Below are 14579 nucleotides of genomic sequence, written 5' to 3' on the forward strand. Positions count from 1 at the left end.
GCGTCTTCCAAACCTTTTACGCGCCCATGCAAAGCTGCCACGTTGGCTCGTGCCGAATTCTCACGATCTACTCCTGAGTGGCACACTTTGGATATGCGTCATGGCATCGCAATGCATAAGGAAACACACAATACGAAGCAGGCGGCTTCCGAATGTGGATAAAAATCTGATACTTACCGGGTATGTGCCAACGTGAGCGTAAACATACCAAACGCGTCGGAGCGGACTGCGTGGATGGCAGGTCCCGTCTCCGTATGTCTGACATACTGTATCTTTGTCCGGAGGGTAAATTTGAGCGCTACATTTGAGCGGACCTATGTGTACGTGAATATATATGCCATCCAAGCAACCAATAATAAGGCTTTTCCAAACATGAACGCTGGTGGACGGGGCCCTTCGGAGGCTGCGCGCTTGCTAATGACGTCACGCTTTAACACGTATTTCTCATATATATATTTTTGACTCTGTTTTTTTAGCCCTGGCTGTTCTATTTGCATATTTCGATTCCCTAAATAAAAAAATAAAAAAAACTAAATAATTGCATTAGTGTCACATTGGCGCGTCAACTCCTTCGTCACTTCCGCCTATGCCCCGAGAAGCCGTTGCTGCAACAGCAGTGGAACGTTTACGTTTCTCCTGCCGAACTTGCAACAATGCAGTGGTCCGCTCGGACTACAAGATTGTGTGGATATAATGTCTGTATATAGCGTTAAATATTTCTTAATAAAACATTTCCATGTTTTCCCTCCGACCCTTAAACCAGTCTGATTCCCAAAGCAACAGAACACTGACGGGACGTTTACCACATGCAGAAGACACCGGGGAAAAAAATCCTCGCTAAGGTAGCAGTAAATGTACGTAATTTTTTTAATTGTTATTATTTAGTAACGTAGAACATACAAACACAACAAACGGGATGGAAAAACATGGAGTCAAAGAAATTGAATACATAAATCTATTATAATGCGCAATGTCATCATCAGACGCGAAAGCTACTGAAGGATCCCGTCCACATCTCGTACCGACACCGGACCTAAAAGACTAACTAGCTTATCGCTAGCTAGCATAAGGCTAATGCAATACAACGCAAATAGATTTAAAATGGGACCAAAGAGAAAAAAAGTCCTTCATTTTGTCGTTGACCAGGGTGCAACGCGATATCCTGAAGGTTAAAGTAAGTTATTTTAAGCTAAAAAAGGAAAAACGTTGGCTACACTCCGATACATTTGAATGAGATAAGTGCGTGAGCCTTTTGTAAACATTTGATTAAGATAAAGCACTTACCGTGTATAGGCACACTTCATTTAAAATCTTGACTGAAAATTATTTTTTTTTATTTGTTGGGACTATCACGTGTTTTTTGGGCAAAAGTACATGGAGCAACTTATTCGAGTTAATTCCGTCACAAATGCGGATTTTTGGATCAAATCCGAGCTTGCGCGCATTAATTCATTTTTATGAGGACAACCCTTCTTTTCCTAATGAAAATATCTTACTATCAGTAGCAATGTAACATAATCTTAAACTCACAATTCCATTTTCTCACAGTATTGATGTCAGGGTACGACAATTCTCGCAATATTGTGAGAAATCTTACAGTCTTGCAAAAAGCCTCATACTACACGGTCTGTGGGTTTTCTCACAGGTTTTTCTCAAAAAGTGTCCCATCCATGTAATTTTGGATATGTGGGCAGTCAAAAATAAAAACATCAAGGTATTAAATCAAAATTGGGCACCTGGGCCTGGAGTGTAAATCCATCCGTGAGAAGCTAACTACGCTAGTAACTGCACAGTATGGAACCAAACGCATTTTCCGTCTCTCATGCAGGGCCGTAAGACCGGACGGATCAATAGTGCTCAACACATTATTGACCTGTGCCTGATACCTTTCACAGGGATAAAAACAGGGACATAAACATGAGATGCAAGGGGGGGAGGTATAAATATATGTGTGCGTGTTTGTGAGTCCCTGCCTGGAGAGGCTACTAATCTACATTCTGCTTCACACTGATATGTACCTCATCGTCGTCTCCTTGACCCGATGTCCTTCTTGCACATACGCATACAGAGACAGACAGACAGACAGAGAGAGAGCTAGCTGGGGGGGGGGGGGGCTGGCATGGAGAAGAAGGGAGGCAAAAAGAGCTGACTGCTGTGATCCAGCTAATTCATCAGCCCAGTCAAAACACGGCCGTTGCGCTCAACAGGATGCGGGGGGACGGGACGCGACGTCGGACAGACAGAAAGCCCAGCTGCTTCTCAAAACTGGCACGGGGCTTGGGTGCTGAAAGCAGACGGGCGTGCATACACGCACACACACATAAATACAGTACGCACGCAGCGGATGACGGCGCTTAATACGCGCTGCAGACACAACATCCACTCAGCTCGCACTCCACAGAGACGGCACAGAGGCCAAGAAAAAGACGGGGATAAAACGCGTGAAGCTCAAATGAAAGAATATATATTGGCCACCGCGTAGAGGAGGCGGAATGCAGGAGCAGGTATTTCTTCACTTTGTCGGCTCATTTTTTTCCCACAAAGACAAATTGTAGCCACTGTTGGTTGGTACTAGTTATCTCATTTACTGCCATTGACGGCTAAAGACGTCAAAGATGTTTTTTTTTTTTACTCTGCGGATAGTGAAGGAGTTTTAATTTCTTGGTCATCTTTTTGACAGACATTTGCTGCCCCTCATTGAGTTGCCGGGTGCACCTGCACTGAAATGTCTCTATTCTAACCCATCAGCAAGGACAAGTGTTGTAATGATCCTTGTCGTGGTTCACACTTAAACACGGTATCTGCTGAGCCCATTTCTGAACTCTTGTCGCGAACCAAAACAGGAGCACCCACCAAAACATATCGGAGTGGTTCGTGAGTCTGCAATGACGTTAGTGCATGTGGAAAAATGATCACTGCAAATAGTCGAGGCAGAGACTTTTTTGTATGAGCATTATTAGTCAATCGATTAAGTCATGGAAATGACTTCTTGCGCATTAAAGGGGAAGGCAAGTCAAAAATGTTACTAGTCTAAACGCGGCCTTCTGATTAATATTGCATTTGTGGGTTACGAATTAAGCGGCAAAACCCAAACGGTTTTATCAATCTCAGGAGGCAGCCATTTTGCCACTTGATGTCGACTGAAAATGACATCACAGTTGCTCAGGGCTCAGGGCTTTGGTCATGTGACGTTTGCAAACTTAGCCGTGATCGTTGTGCGGAGATGGTACCTTCAGAGTCAACTGATGTAATTGTGAAGTCTGTTGCTAACCAAAACAACAACACTGAAAGAGTCACTCAGCTGATTTAAGCACTGGAACTTCAAACATGTTGAGAATCCGATCACTTGCCCTACCAAAGTGTGTCGACACGTTTGAGAGCTAATCGCAACACTCAAGAAGACCAATGTCTTAACTGCTAAGCCGAGTTCTTAAACACTGTTGATAACCAAAACAGAAGCACCAAATCAAATCAACAGCCTCTCGGCTGAGTGTATTCCGAGTGCAAATGCCGCCTGTAGGACCTTTTAAATTCAAATGAATGAAGACTCAAGGACTCACTAGAAGTCATGTGGAATCAAAGGGATTAGATGCATTGTAAAGAGCAGACCTCCAGCAGGACCGAAGCATCTTTTGTTGACCAGATCTACCCTCATACAAGCTGAAATTGCCACACACAGGAAAAACAAAACAAAACAACCACTATCAATAAACTACTGTTGAAGATAGCGATGATAAAGCACCCCGAAAGGCCTTCATCTCATCATCTGGATAACGCCTCATAAACGCCAAGCAGCTCCTAAAAGCAGACCTCGTAAAGATAAGACCAACAAACAAAAGTCTTTCCTTTTCTTGCTGAGCCGTCCACCAGCAGAGAGGACCTGCGCTGGGATGTAGGGGGGTGGGGTGCTAGAGAGGCCTCAGGGGGTCCGGAGCCAAAATTAAACCAGGCCTGTCTCCTTGGCTTCGTCAGTGTTAGATACAGACAGTGAGCGACCATGTCGGACAGTCACGCACGCACACGGGGTTGGAGGACCCTCCGCCCCGCCTCCTCGTACAGGCTGCTTGCCAAAGGTGCCCCAAGTCAGTAAATTACACACACACACACGAAACAAACATACGTCTACACAATGACATACAAATCAGACATGGACACACAATCCATCACACACAAAATCACACGTGCAATCACAGATACACGCTTCACAATACAAACCGACGCAATGCTACCGGCAAAAACAATCACAATATCACACGCTCAAAATAAATCACATACGCAAAATCTTTCACATACACAGACAGACACGCAAGCACACACACACAATGTCACACATAGACACATTCACACACTAACACACAATCACAGTACAAGGTAGTGTACTTTACACGCAATCAAACACCTAAAATCCAACACTCACAGGACATTCACAATCACACACACACGCACACACAAAACACATTCATCACACTCGCAATGACATAATCACAATATCTCACGTGTACACTAAATCACACGATCTGACTGACACACGATAACGCACACTATCACACACACATTCACACAACAACACACTCTGACGTGAACAATAACAATAATCACACGCACAATCACACAATATAATATACAAATTCACAGAAAAAAAAATCACAAATCCACAAAAAATCTCACACACAAAAATCACAACATTTTGTGACATTCCACGCACAAAACAAGCAGCACACACGCAATGAGACACAAATACTGTACACGAGACACAAATACTGTACACACAACACTAAACACACACACACACACACTTCACAATAAAAACCTACACACCCACATAAACAATCACACAAGCGCAAACAAACACAATATCACACATACAATCACAAAATATCACACACCGAATCACGCACACGCGTACATGCACACACATGCACAAACACGCGCACACACACAGATCCCTGGTTTAGCGTCAACCCAATGCTGGGATTACGGGATTAGAACTCTATTCCATTATTTCCGCACACTACGTAGTATACACTCATACGAGCACACACACACACACGCGCACACCCCCTCTTGACCAGAGGGTATCCAACTGAACACATGACTTCTACACGGCAGACGATACAGTTAGAGAGGCTTCTTCACGCTTCTCAATCACAAGACGACGTCTCGGCACTTTTAGTCGGCCACGCTTTGCTTCTGGGATTCTACTGATGTGTTTCTGTGGTTCTGCCACAGTGTCACTGCTTAGCGCGCAGAGCCAATTACACTGAGTCACTGATTCTGGACTGTTTCTAAACATGTTTGTAGTGAGCGCCAACACCTGGATTGCAGAAAGGTGATTAGTACATGGTAAACCCTAAAAGCTTCCCTGAGGTCAAAAATTGAATTGACGGGAAAAAGATGCCTTCTAAATTGCTCAAAATGTCAACAAAAAAAAAGATCTAATCTATAGTCGTTCTTGATCCTGAGGGTATTTTCATGGAAATGTCACACAGATGTTGGGAACACTTTTGAATTGTGAAAATAAAAGCATAATGTGTCTCCTTTAAGAGTCAATCTTCAAATGACCACTTTGTTTTGGAAATATATTGGACCAAGCATAAGTGAAGGTGTGAAAAAGGCAAAGAATAGGTGACACCGAGAGCGCGCCACTTACGTAGTCATGGAAGGCCTTGGCCTCACTGGAGTGCTCGCACGTCTCCCGTCGGTCTGGAGCGGCACAATACAAGTCCCAGAATACGCTGAAACGCAAGGACAGGGGAAAGTGAATACAAATATGTCTTATGAAATTGACACCAGAGGGAAGAGTGTTATTAACCCCCCGCAGGTTTTGAATGACTGAAAAAAATGATTTAATATATAAAAGACTTCAAAATCGTGAAATATCAAGCTCTTGTCAACGCTCTCAAACACTGTGTGTGTTTTGAAAGCTGGTTGCCATGACTACTATTTTTCTTCTTCATAATGGAAGACAAAGAAGAACTTTTGCGAGGAGTACTCCACCGGTTTTTAATTCTACATTTTTGCATTTTCAAAGTTAAATTCATTAAACATTGAGAGTGGAACAGATGCCACCGCAATCCTTCTCTCACTCACCGTGAATACAATTGTGTCCGTGGGTACCTCCCTGACAACCGCGCTTCAAATTTGCACCACATGGCCCACGTTACTGGTTCAACCACAACACGGATCAGCGTCGACGAGGTCCTAAAAGGATCATTCTTGGTGCATCGATTGGAAGCGGGTGAAACACCGATGCGGTTCAACAGATACAATCAAATGACAAACTCCGCCCCCATTCGCGCTACATGTCCCGCTAATTGCAGACGCCGACGGCCAACCGTCGTGAACTTATGGATGTTTTGATCCGAAAAAGTCAACTAATTATCCGACTTAGCCTCCCTGTGCCATGAGGTCGGAGTGCACTGCGGGCGACCCGCTGCCATGCATATCAATGCTTAAGGATGTTTATGAACAGCTTTGGTCACAGGAGCTAAAACGGGAACGAGTCCTCGCACCCCTTTTTTGATGGCGAGTCTTTAAAATGATGAGCACGTTTTAAACCTGCACCATATTTGATGGCTAAGACAAAACATTTAAATAGAAAAAAATAAATAAATAAAAAAAATCAATTTCGCATCTCTCATGTGTCGAGGATGCCTTATTCTAATTGGGGCTCATTAAGACAAATTCCGTCGAGGAAGTTGGCCGAAGTTTGAACCCGTGCAAAATGGCATACTTCCTATTGACTTTCAGTCATGCGTCCTATTCTGATGTCAAAAAGGTCCGTGAAAAAAAAATGAAGACTGTGGATTGATCCGCAAGCACGCCTAATCATAACCACAAACTGCGCCGCGTAAGCCAAAAGTGCCACGTCAAAGTGTTTATTTACATTTTACACATGTTCAACGCGAGGATCGACCATGAGCTCCTCGTTCTTTTTTTTTTTTTTCACATTAACCCGGGTTGCAACCTTTCTGAATTATTATTCTGTCCATCCTCTTAGTAGCTATTAAAAACACGTCCTTGGGTTTTCATATTGCTGATGGTGCTGTGCCGGACCCGGCGTTCATTCTCATGACTAAGCAGAATCACCCCACCCCCCCCTCAAGAGGTTAAAAGTTACACTACTGTAATATTTTCCCCCCAAAACACAATTTTAAGGCTTTGCACCATCTAGAATTTTTCATAAAATATTTGCTTTATTATTACAATTTGCATATACAGTTTTCATCCAGTCAAAATGTGCTTTTAAACGATCACGTTCGTAAATCACCGTTCGTTCACTGAATTCAGTAATATTATTTCTATTATTCTACGGAAGGATAAAGAGTATATGACTTTGAATAGTGTTACAGTATGTTCTCTGTTTGCATTTTCTTTGTGAACCATTTGAGTTCAATACCGCAAAAGAGGTCACCAACGAGGACCATTCGAGGCGTGTTCTAAAAGTAACACTTGGGCACAAATTATTTATTAAGATTTTTTTTTGGTAAGCTTTAAATTTTGAATCAGAATCGCTTACATTGATGTCAATTTTACATCAACGAACAACCATTCACGCTCACTGTTGACACCTATGGATAATTTTAGAGTGTTCTATTGACCTATCATGCATGTTTTTGGAATGTGGGAGGAAACCGAAGTACCCTTAGAAAACCCACGCAGGCATGAGAAGAGCATGCAAACTCCACACGGGAAAGCCGGAGACCGGATTCGAAACCACGACCTCTGCACTGCGAGGTGGATGTGCAAACCAGTCGACCATCACAACATTAGCATTAGCATTAGCATTAAGACCCCCCTCACCCTAGCAATAAGAAAACAATTCGCGCATCCCCACCACCATCCGCTCTCCACTGCAACTATATTTAAATAATATAAATAAATGATTGCTAGGAGTACTCCACCAGTAAATAATATCATTTTGGTTGCCAAACCTATGCCGTAGAATTGATAGTCACTGCGCAGAATGGGGAAGGAGAGCGCCACTGCCAACTACTGGAGTGGATGTGCAATTACACTTTATTGGAGTACGGCAGAAAAAAAGCATGTTCCCCAGGGTCACATGTGCCCCACTCAGAATTGCACCGAACCGGCCCCCCCTACCCCCCTCCAGGTAAAAATGTGTTGAGTTGACATGACATAAATATTTACTTTTTTTATCTAAAGAAATGATCAAATTATTATTTTCCAGACACAACAGAATGGTGAAAACTTTTTACAGATTCCGAAAGCAACGGCGGGGCAAAAAGGCAGCTAAAGCTAAATATGTGTTAAACGGTCAATAAAAGGAATTTTAGCATTCACCGCCAACCGCATGGACTCTACAGTTTGAGCTAATATATGCACGTGTAAAACAACTTCACTTTTAATTGAGCAAGCTAATTTATTGCAGCCCTCGGGGTCCGGTTACTCTGAGCTACATCCAAGTCTTGGCAGTGTCGTTGTGCAAATCGTCGTAGGTGAGCTCGGATTAGGCTTGACTTAAATCCATGGCTCGGAACAATCTGCTTAAGGTGAAGAGTTTAATGTCATCTACTTTGGTGAATGTAAGCAGCCATTGGTCTTTTCTATCCCCTTAGGACGCAGCCCATACGCGGTTTGTAACATGTAGTGGTGAAAGGCGTACTCACACTGTACATCTTCCATTGCTCCTGATTAAAACAAGCAAGATGGCTGATTTTCAGCGATAAAAGTGCAGACCCCCCACGGACAAATTTTAGCCAGAGGCAGAAATGACAGTGACAAGGGGTTTGAGGGCGCGAGGGGGAGAAACTGTGGACGGGTGGCACAAAAGGAGACTGGAATGCAACGGGATAATCTGCTAAGAATCCTTCTGCTGTGTGAACAAAAGGAAAGGAGTGTGTAGTGTGTATGTGTGTGCGTGTGTTTGTGATGGTGGGGGGGGACACACAAAAGGGTGAGGATGGTGGTGGTGGGGGGGCATCCATTTTCCCAACCATCTGGATCCATTGTTTCAGGACCCGGGAGGTGCAACGCTGGAGGAGGGGAGAGGACGGAGAGCGAAGGTGGGTGGGCGGGGTTTTGATATTTGGGGGGTGGCTCGGGGTCACACCCTTCTGTGACTCTGGTCAAGCCCGATACTCATCCCTGGTGAACAATGGTGTCGTTTTTTTTTTAAATCATAAATCACTACCAAAGTTCTGTTAATGTTTGAAAGAACCAAATACAACATGTCTATGTATCTATATGTTATTTATTTTAAATATATACTTGTTAAATATAAGTCTCTCTCTCTCTCTCCCTCCCTCCATCTCTCTCTCTCTCTCTCTCTCCCTCCCTCCATCCCTCCACCCTTCCTCCATCCCTCTCTCTCTCTGTCCCGCCCTCTCTCCCCAGCTCCATCCTCTATTTTATTCGAACAGGAAGTACTGCAATTACGAACTTGCAATACTCACCACCACCACGAATGGAGAAATCCAGGAGGCTCCCCTAACGTGATGTTCTTCTCCCATCGTATCTAGGAAAGGAAGAAGAAATACTCGCAGTCACTACCAAGAGTTACTTCACATACTCCAGTTGAGGAGCTAAGAATCAATTCGGTGCAACAGAGCCATGTCTCCACTAAAATATTTCCATTCTGTTCCGTTCCGTTCTGTTCTTCGCGGGTGCGGTTTGGAACAGTAAACCTTGATCTGCTCCTCATAAAAGTTCCTTAAGTGTTGTTTTTTAATCAAAATATCGACATACTGGGTGGGAAGGGCCAAAAGAGCATGCCCTCTGCTGTTGGTATCACAATGTAAGGGTTCCAAAATGTCGTATGAAGAAATTTTGAAACAAAAGGGCCATAAAAATGCAACCCGGATTGGATGTTGCTGAGTTGACATCACGCACGGCGTTCACTCCAGGAAAGCACAACGTAACTTTCTCGGGTGTCCTCATAAAATATTCACACCACACCTCGCCCGCCAGCGCCGCTCATGCAATCGTCATGAGGACATCCAGTTGGACTGTCAACAACTTTTGGGGTTTCTACGGGGCAGAAGGTGTTTTACATTCAATTCTGTTTTTATGCAAGGATGCGCCTTATCTGAATCTGAACTCGACCGTCTGCCTCATGATGGAGCAGTCCTGCGTTCAAATCTCGGTGTGACTGCTTGTCAATATGACCCCCGCGTTAGGCTGGCGACCAGCGTTGAAGTGAATTGAGTCCTGTCGTGTTTTATTTTTCTCCCTCTTTCTCAGCGAGCAGAGAGGGAAAAACGTGAGCAGTTTTGCACGGAGGCGGAGGGAAGGAGCAAAACCAAAGAGACACTGAAACATGGATGCCGTTTTGAACTGTTGATTAATGTGCATTGTCCTGAAAAACAAGCGCTGCCAGCGGGTACTAGTTAGCCCCAAGGACAACATGAGTAGGCCACGGGTTTGTTCTAAAAATAGCTCAACAGTGATGGGACACTGTGATTTACTAAGAATTGAAACAGAAGAATGTTAAAATTTATTAGCTAATTTAAACTCGACAAGGTAATATTTACCAAATATTAAATTTAAAAAAAAAAAAAAAAAAAAAAAATGAAAACTGATTATTTTCAATGGGGAAAAATGCTGTTTTTATTTACCCAAATATTAAAAAAAAAAACACATTTTAAAGCTGTAATTTTAAGACTGTGATATTAAGCTCTCGTCTTTGATTGATGGACATATGTTCTGAACTCCTCTTTAGCATGCCAGTGATGTATTGAACACAAACTTGGAACACGCTGACTTCAACTAGGTTAAAAAAAAAAAATAGGGTGGGTGAAAAGTGCGCCATAATCGGTTGAACCATGGTGTAGTTTGACAACAGACAAAAAAAAAAAACATTTTGCCTTCTTTAAGGCCTAATGGCAGCAAGACTTACTTCAGACAAGAAGGTCTGTGCTGACTTCTGTGCTCCCACGTGTAGCAGGTACTCGTACACATACAACGCCAACCTGAAATGCAAACAGTAAGCAAAAGAGAAATGGTTAAAGACGGAATTATTTTGTTTGCAGCAGTTTACAACCAAGAGATTCGATGCAATGGTGGGCGTACAAAGCGAGGGGAGTTCCGCAGATCGCTTGTCGGCACTGAACAAAGCGTAAAAACTTTCACAAAGAAACAGTGTGATTTGTCTGTGATTCAAATTTAGCACCCGGTGATTGTGAGTCTTTATTGGATAAACATTCCGAGGAAAACAATTAGTGGCTTTTTACTGGCTCTCTTGTAGCACACGTCGTGACACGTTTGTCAAATGGAGCTGAACTTTTTAACAGTCTATTCCTCTTGGTTAAAATTATTTTCTTCAGTTGTTCAAAAGGTACTAAAAGTAAATTGCGGACGACAGTCAAAGACAAATACAAATAAAAGTTGTTTTTGAGTAGGAAACTTCTTCGGCTTGGTTTAAGGCTGCATTGCTCAAGTGACAATTTCAATTTTTTTCTCAGAAGTGTCACAATAGGAATAAGCAAAATGACAGAGTGAATAAAAAAAAAAAAAAAAAAAAAACTGCATGGGATCGGATATCCCTCAGATCCAAGTCGGGCTTCTTCAAAATGTGCATGAAAATCAGATTCATATCAGATATGCGCTAGCAATTCAAGAGCAGCTTAAACGCTCGGATCGGGCGTAGCCCGTCAGTGTCAGCTTGACTGACGGCTTCACTGAAATATAATGATAGGTATCGTATACACGCCTGTGTCTGCCCAAACAGCACAAAGAAAGATCCATCCGTACATTATCTGTACCGCTTCTCCTCACAAGGGTCGCGGGGGGCTTCTGGAGCCTATCCCAGCATCGGGCAGTCGGCGGGGGACACCCTGAACGGGTTGCCAGCCAATCACAGCACACAAAGACGAACAAACATCCGTGCTCCCACTCATACCTAGGGGCAATTTCGAGTGTCCAATCAACTTGCCATGCATATTTTTGGAATGTGAGAGGAAACCGGAGTACCCGGAGAAAACCCATGCAGGCGCGAGGAGAACATGCAAACTCCACACAGTAAGGCCGGAGTTGGAATCGAACCCACGACCTCTGCACTGTGAGGCCATCATGCTAACCAGTCGTCCACGTGCCGCCTTACATGGAAATGATACCCAAAAAAAAAAAATAAATGCATCAAGTTGAATCGGATGGTTGCTATCACATACTGTAAATGAAACCTCAGCTAAATACCCCGTTTGAACCGTAAACTGTGAGTGATAAACTCACTAAATATTGACTGAAATGGTTCGCAAATGAATTCAATAATGGCATAAAAACAACATTTATTTGGAGTCTTTTCAGTTTTTGACACTTTGGATCAGTAAACGCACGCCCAGGTCAAGCTGACCCAGGATTGCAGCTCCCGTGCAACAGACGTGACCTAATAATCAACTCATTCTGGCAGTTAACACAATGATGGAGGTCAGTAACTCCAGCCCACGAAGTAAAAGTGACATTAACATTTCTTAAAAAAAGCAGGGGACACACCTAGTCTATTAACAGACACCGGAATGGTGCTGAGAAGTCGGGAAAACCCCCCATTGACCTGACATCGTGCCCCCGGACTCCCTCGCTTCGTTGTGTTTAATAGGCCATTAATGGACCATCAATCGAGCGGCGGCGCGGATATGACAGTGCGCTCTGGCCAGAAAGACCTCTTGACGGGACAATCCCGTCCTAATGAGAGGGACGGTAAGTGGCCCGCTGCGGTCGGTTGATGAAAGGTGGTCGAGAGATCATCTGTATGCCGAGCGTTGCTTTGTTGCTGAGTCAGCTTTTACACAATGCCCCAGACGGCCCCGAAACGCTGGCATTGTGCTTCGAAAATTTGAGACGGCGCAAGTCAATTTTTCATCGACTTGCACCTTCGCAACAAGTCAAAACCACTGATTTTGAATTAAAATATACTATTGTTGAACATTTTTCTCTCTCTCTCTCTCTCTCTCTCTCTCTCTCTCTCTCTCTCTCTCTCTCTCTCTCTCTCTCTCTCTCTCTCTCTCTCTCTCTCTCTCTCTCTCTCTCCTCTCTCTCTCTCTCTCCTCTCTCCTCTCTCTCTCTCTCTCTCTCTCTCTCTCTCTCTCTCTCTCTCTCTCTCTCTCTCTCTCTCTCTCTCTCTCTCTCTCTCTCTCTCTCTCTCTCTCTCTCTCTCTCTCTCTCTCTCTCTCTCTCTCTCTCTCTCTCTCTCTCTCTCTCTCTCTCATTTTTTGATTGTGCAACAGCTACAGGAAGGCGCTCGAGAGTATTATCGGTACTCGCTCATATTATTTTAGATATTTTTTCACCATCATGTTTTGAAAGACTTTTCGATTAAGGGGACATTTTTCTGAGAGGAAGCACTTATTTCCTGTGAAGGAAAAAAAAATTATATTATTTCTATGGAAATTGATGCAATATAATGCTGGAAGTAAAAACGCATGAAGCTTTTTTGGTTATAAAATAAATATCAGAATGAAAATAAATTCATATTTTGAATAATGTCACTATTATTTGCTGGTTCTGTAAACAAAAGGAAAATAATGAAAAGGCCTTCTCACCCAGGTCTACTTAAAACCAAGTTACAAATAAGTGCATCAGCCGGAGGTGACGACTAGATCAACCGCACACACACACACGCGAACACACACAAAAAAAAAAGGTTGTATTGTGCTCGGTTTACCACAACAAACACCACACGACTCGAGAGCGCCGATGATTAACGTAAAGGTTGAGCTAGCCGCACTTTGATGACAATCACCGCCAATGAGTCATCCGCTCTGGCCTCCAGCGCTGATCATAATTTATGCCGAGATGCTATTTTGGCAGGTTGTTTCTCAGCGACGGATGAATTCAAACTTCTCCTGTTCAAGAAACCGTAAAGCGCCTGCTATCTGCGGCGTTCAAGGCGACCAAACATGTTTTGCCCAATGTGACGCAAGCCTCCCATGTTAGACAGGTTCTCCGAGATGTCTCAAAAGGTTACCACAGAAATTGGGACGGTGGAGTTTATTTGTAAAACCCCTGACAACTAATTGCAATGGGAGCTGAAAATAATTTGGGGTGAATTTGAATGAATTTGAAAACTCTTCAAATAGTTTTTTTTCAAGATTTTCTTTTTTTTTTTTTTTAATGTTTTCTTATAATGCAGTCATTTTGAATGGGTGTTTTTCAGCCATCAAAAAAAGTACTCAATAATAATTTTCAATTGTATTGGATGTTTTTAGGCCAAGCAAAAAAAAAGTCAATTTTAATTTCAATTTGAACGGACAATGACCTTAAACGCATGACCCCGCCCACCTATCAGTCCGTTAAATCGAGTTTCTAAGGTTGCCTCAGGTTGGACAATATGACATTTGCAGGTTATTCATGCTAACGATTATTTTTCTAATTTCCTAAAAAAAAAAAATTTCCACCATAAACTGATTATGAATAAGTTACTGGTTTGGTCCATAACATGTCAGAAAATAGGTGAACAAAAAATTCACAAGTACTGTAAAAGCAAATGACTGCAAATTTCTTATTTTGATTAAATTCACTACTTTCATGGAGAAGTTTTTCGATGAAAGTTAGAAATGAGATGATTTGGACCATTTTAATTTTTAACAATGGCCCGAAATCATGTTTCATGGATTATCAAACTA

General features: G+C 42.9%; 1 protein-coding gene across 4 annotated transcripts in view; it reads right to left on the reverse strand.

The window, feature by feature from the left end:
• Positions 1-14579, reverse strand: part of LOC148342840 (single-stranded DNA-binding protein 3) — a 35400-nt gene that overhangs the window by 16510 nt on the left and 4311 nt on the right. For all 4 annotated transcript variants that reach the window (XM_088311539.1, XM_088311530.1, XM_088311548.1 and 1 more), the window contains exons 2-4: positions 10859-10931; positions 9417-9478; positions 5651-5735 (exon numbers count right to left, since the gene is read on the reverse strand). In XM_088311539.1, coding sequence (XP_088167665.1) covers positions 5651-5735; positions 9417-9478; positions 10859-10931 — 220 coding nt within the window. The remainder of the gene's footprint in view (positions 1-5650; positions 5736-9416; positions 9479-10858; positions 10932-14579) is intronic.

The sequence above is a fragment of the Idiotropiscis lumnitzeri genome, chromosome 1 (genome assembly GCF_059441095.1).
Source record: "Idiotropiscis lumnitzeri isolate Australia: NSW breed Sydney's pygmy pipehorse chromosome 1, RoL_Ilum_1.0, whole genome shotgun sequence".
Taxonomy (NCBI): domain Eukaryota; kingdom Metazoa; phylum Chordata; class Actinopteri; order Syngnathiformes; family Syngnathidae; genus Idiotropiscis; species Idiotropiscis lumnitzeri.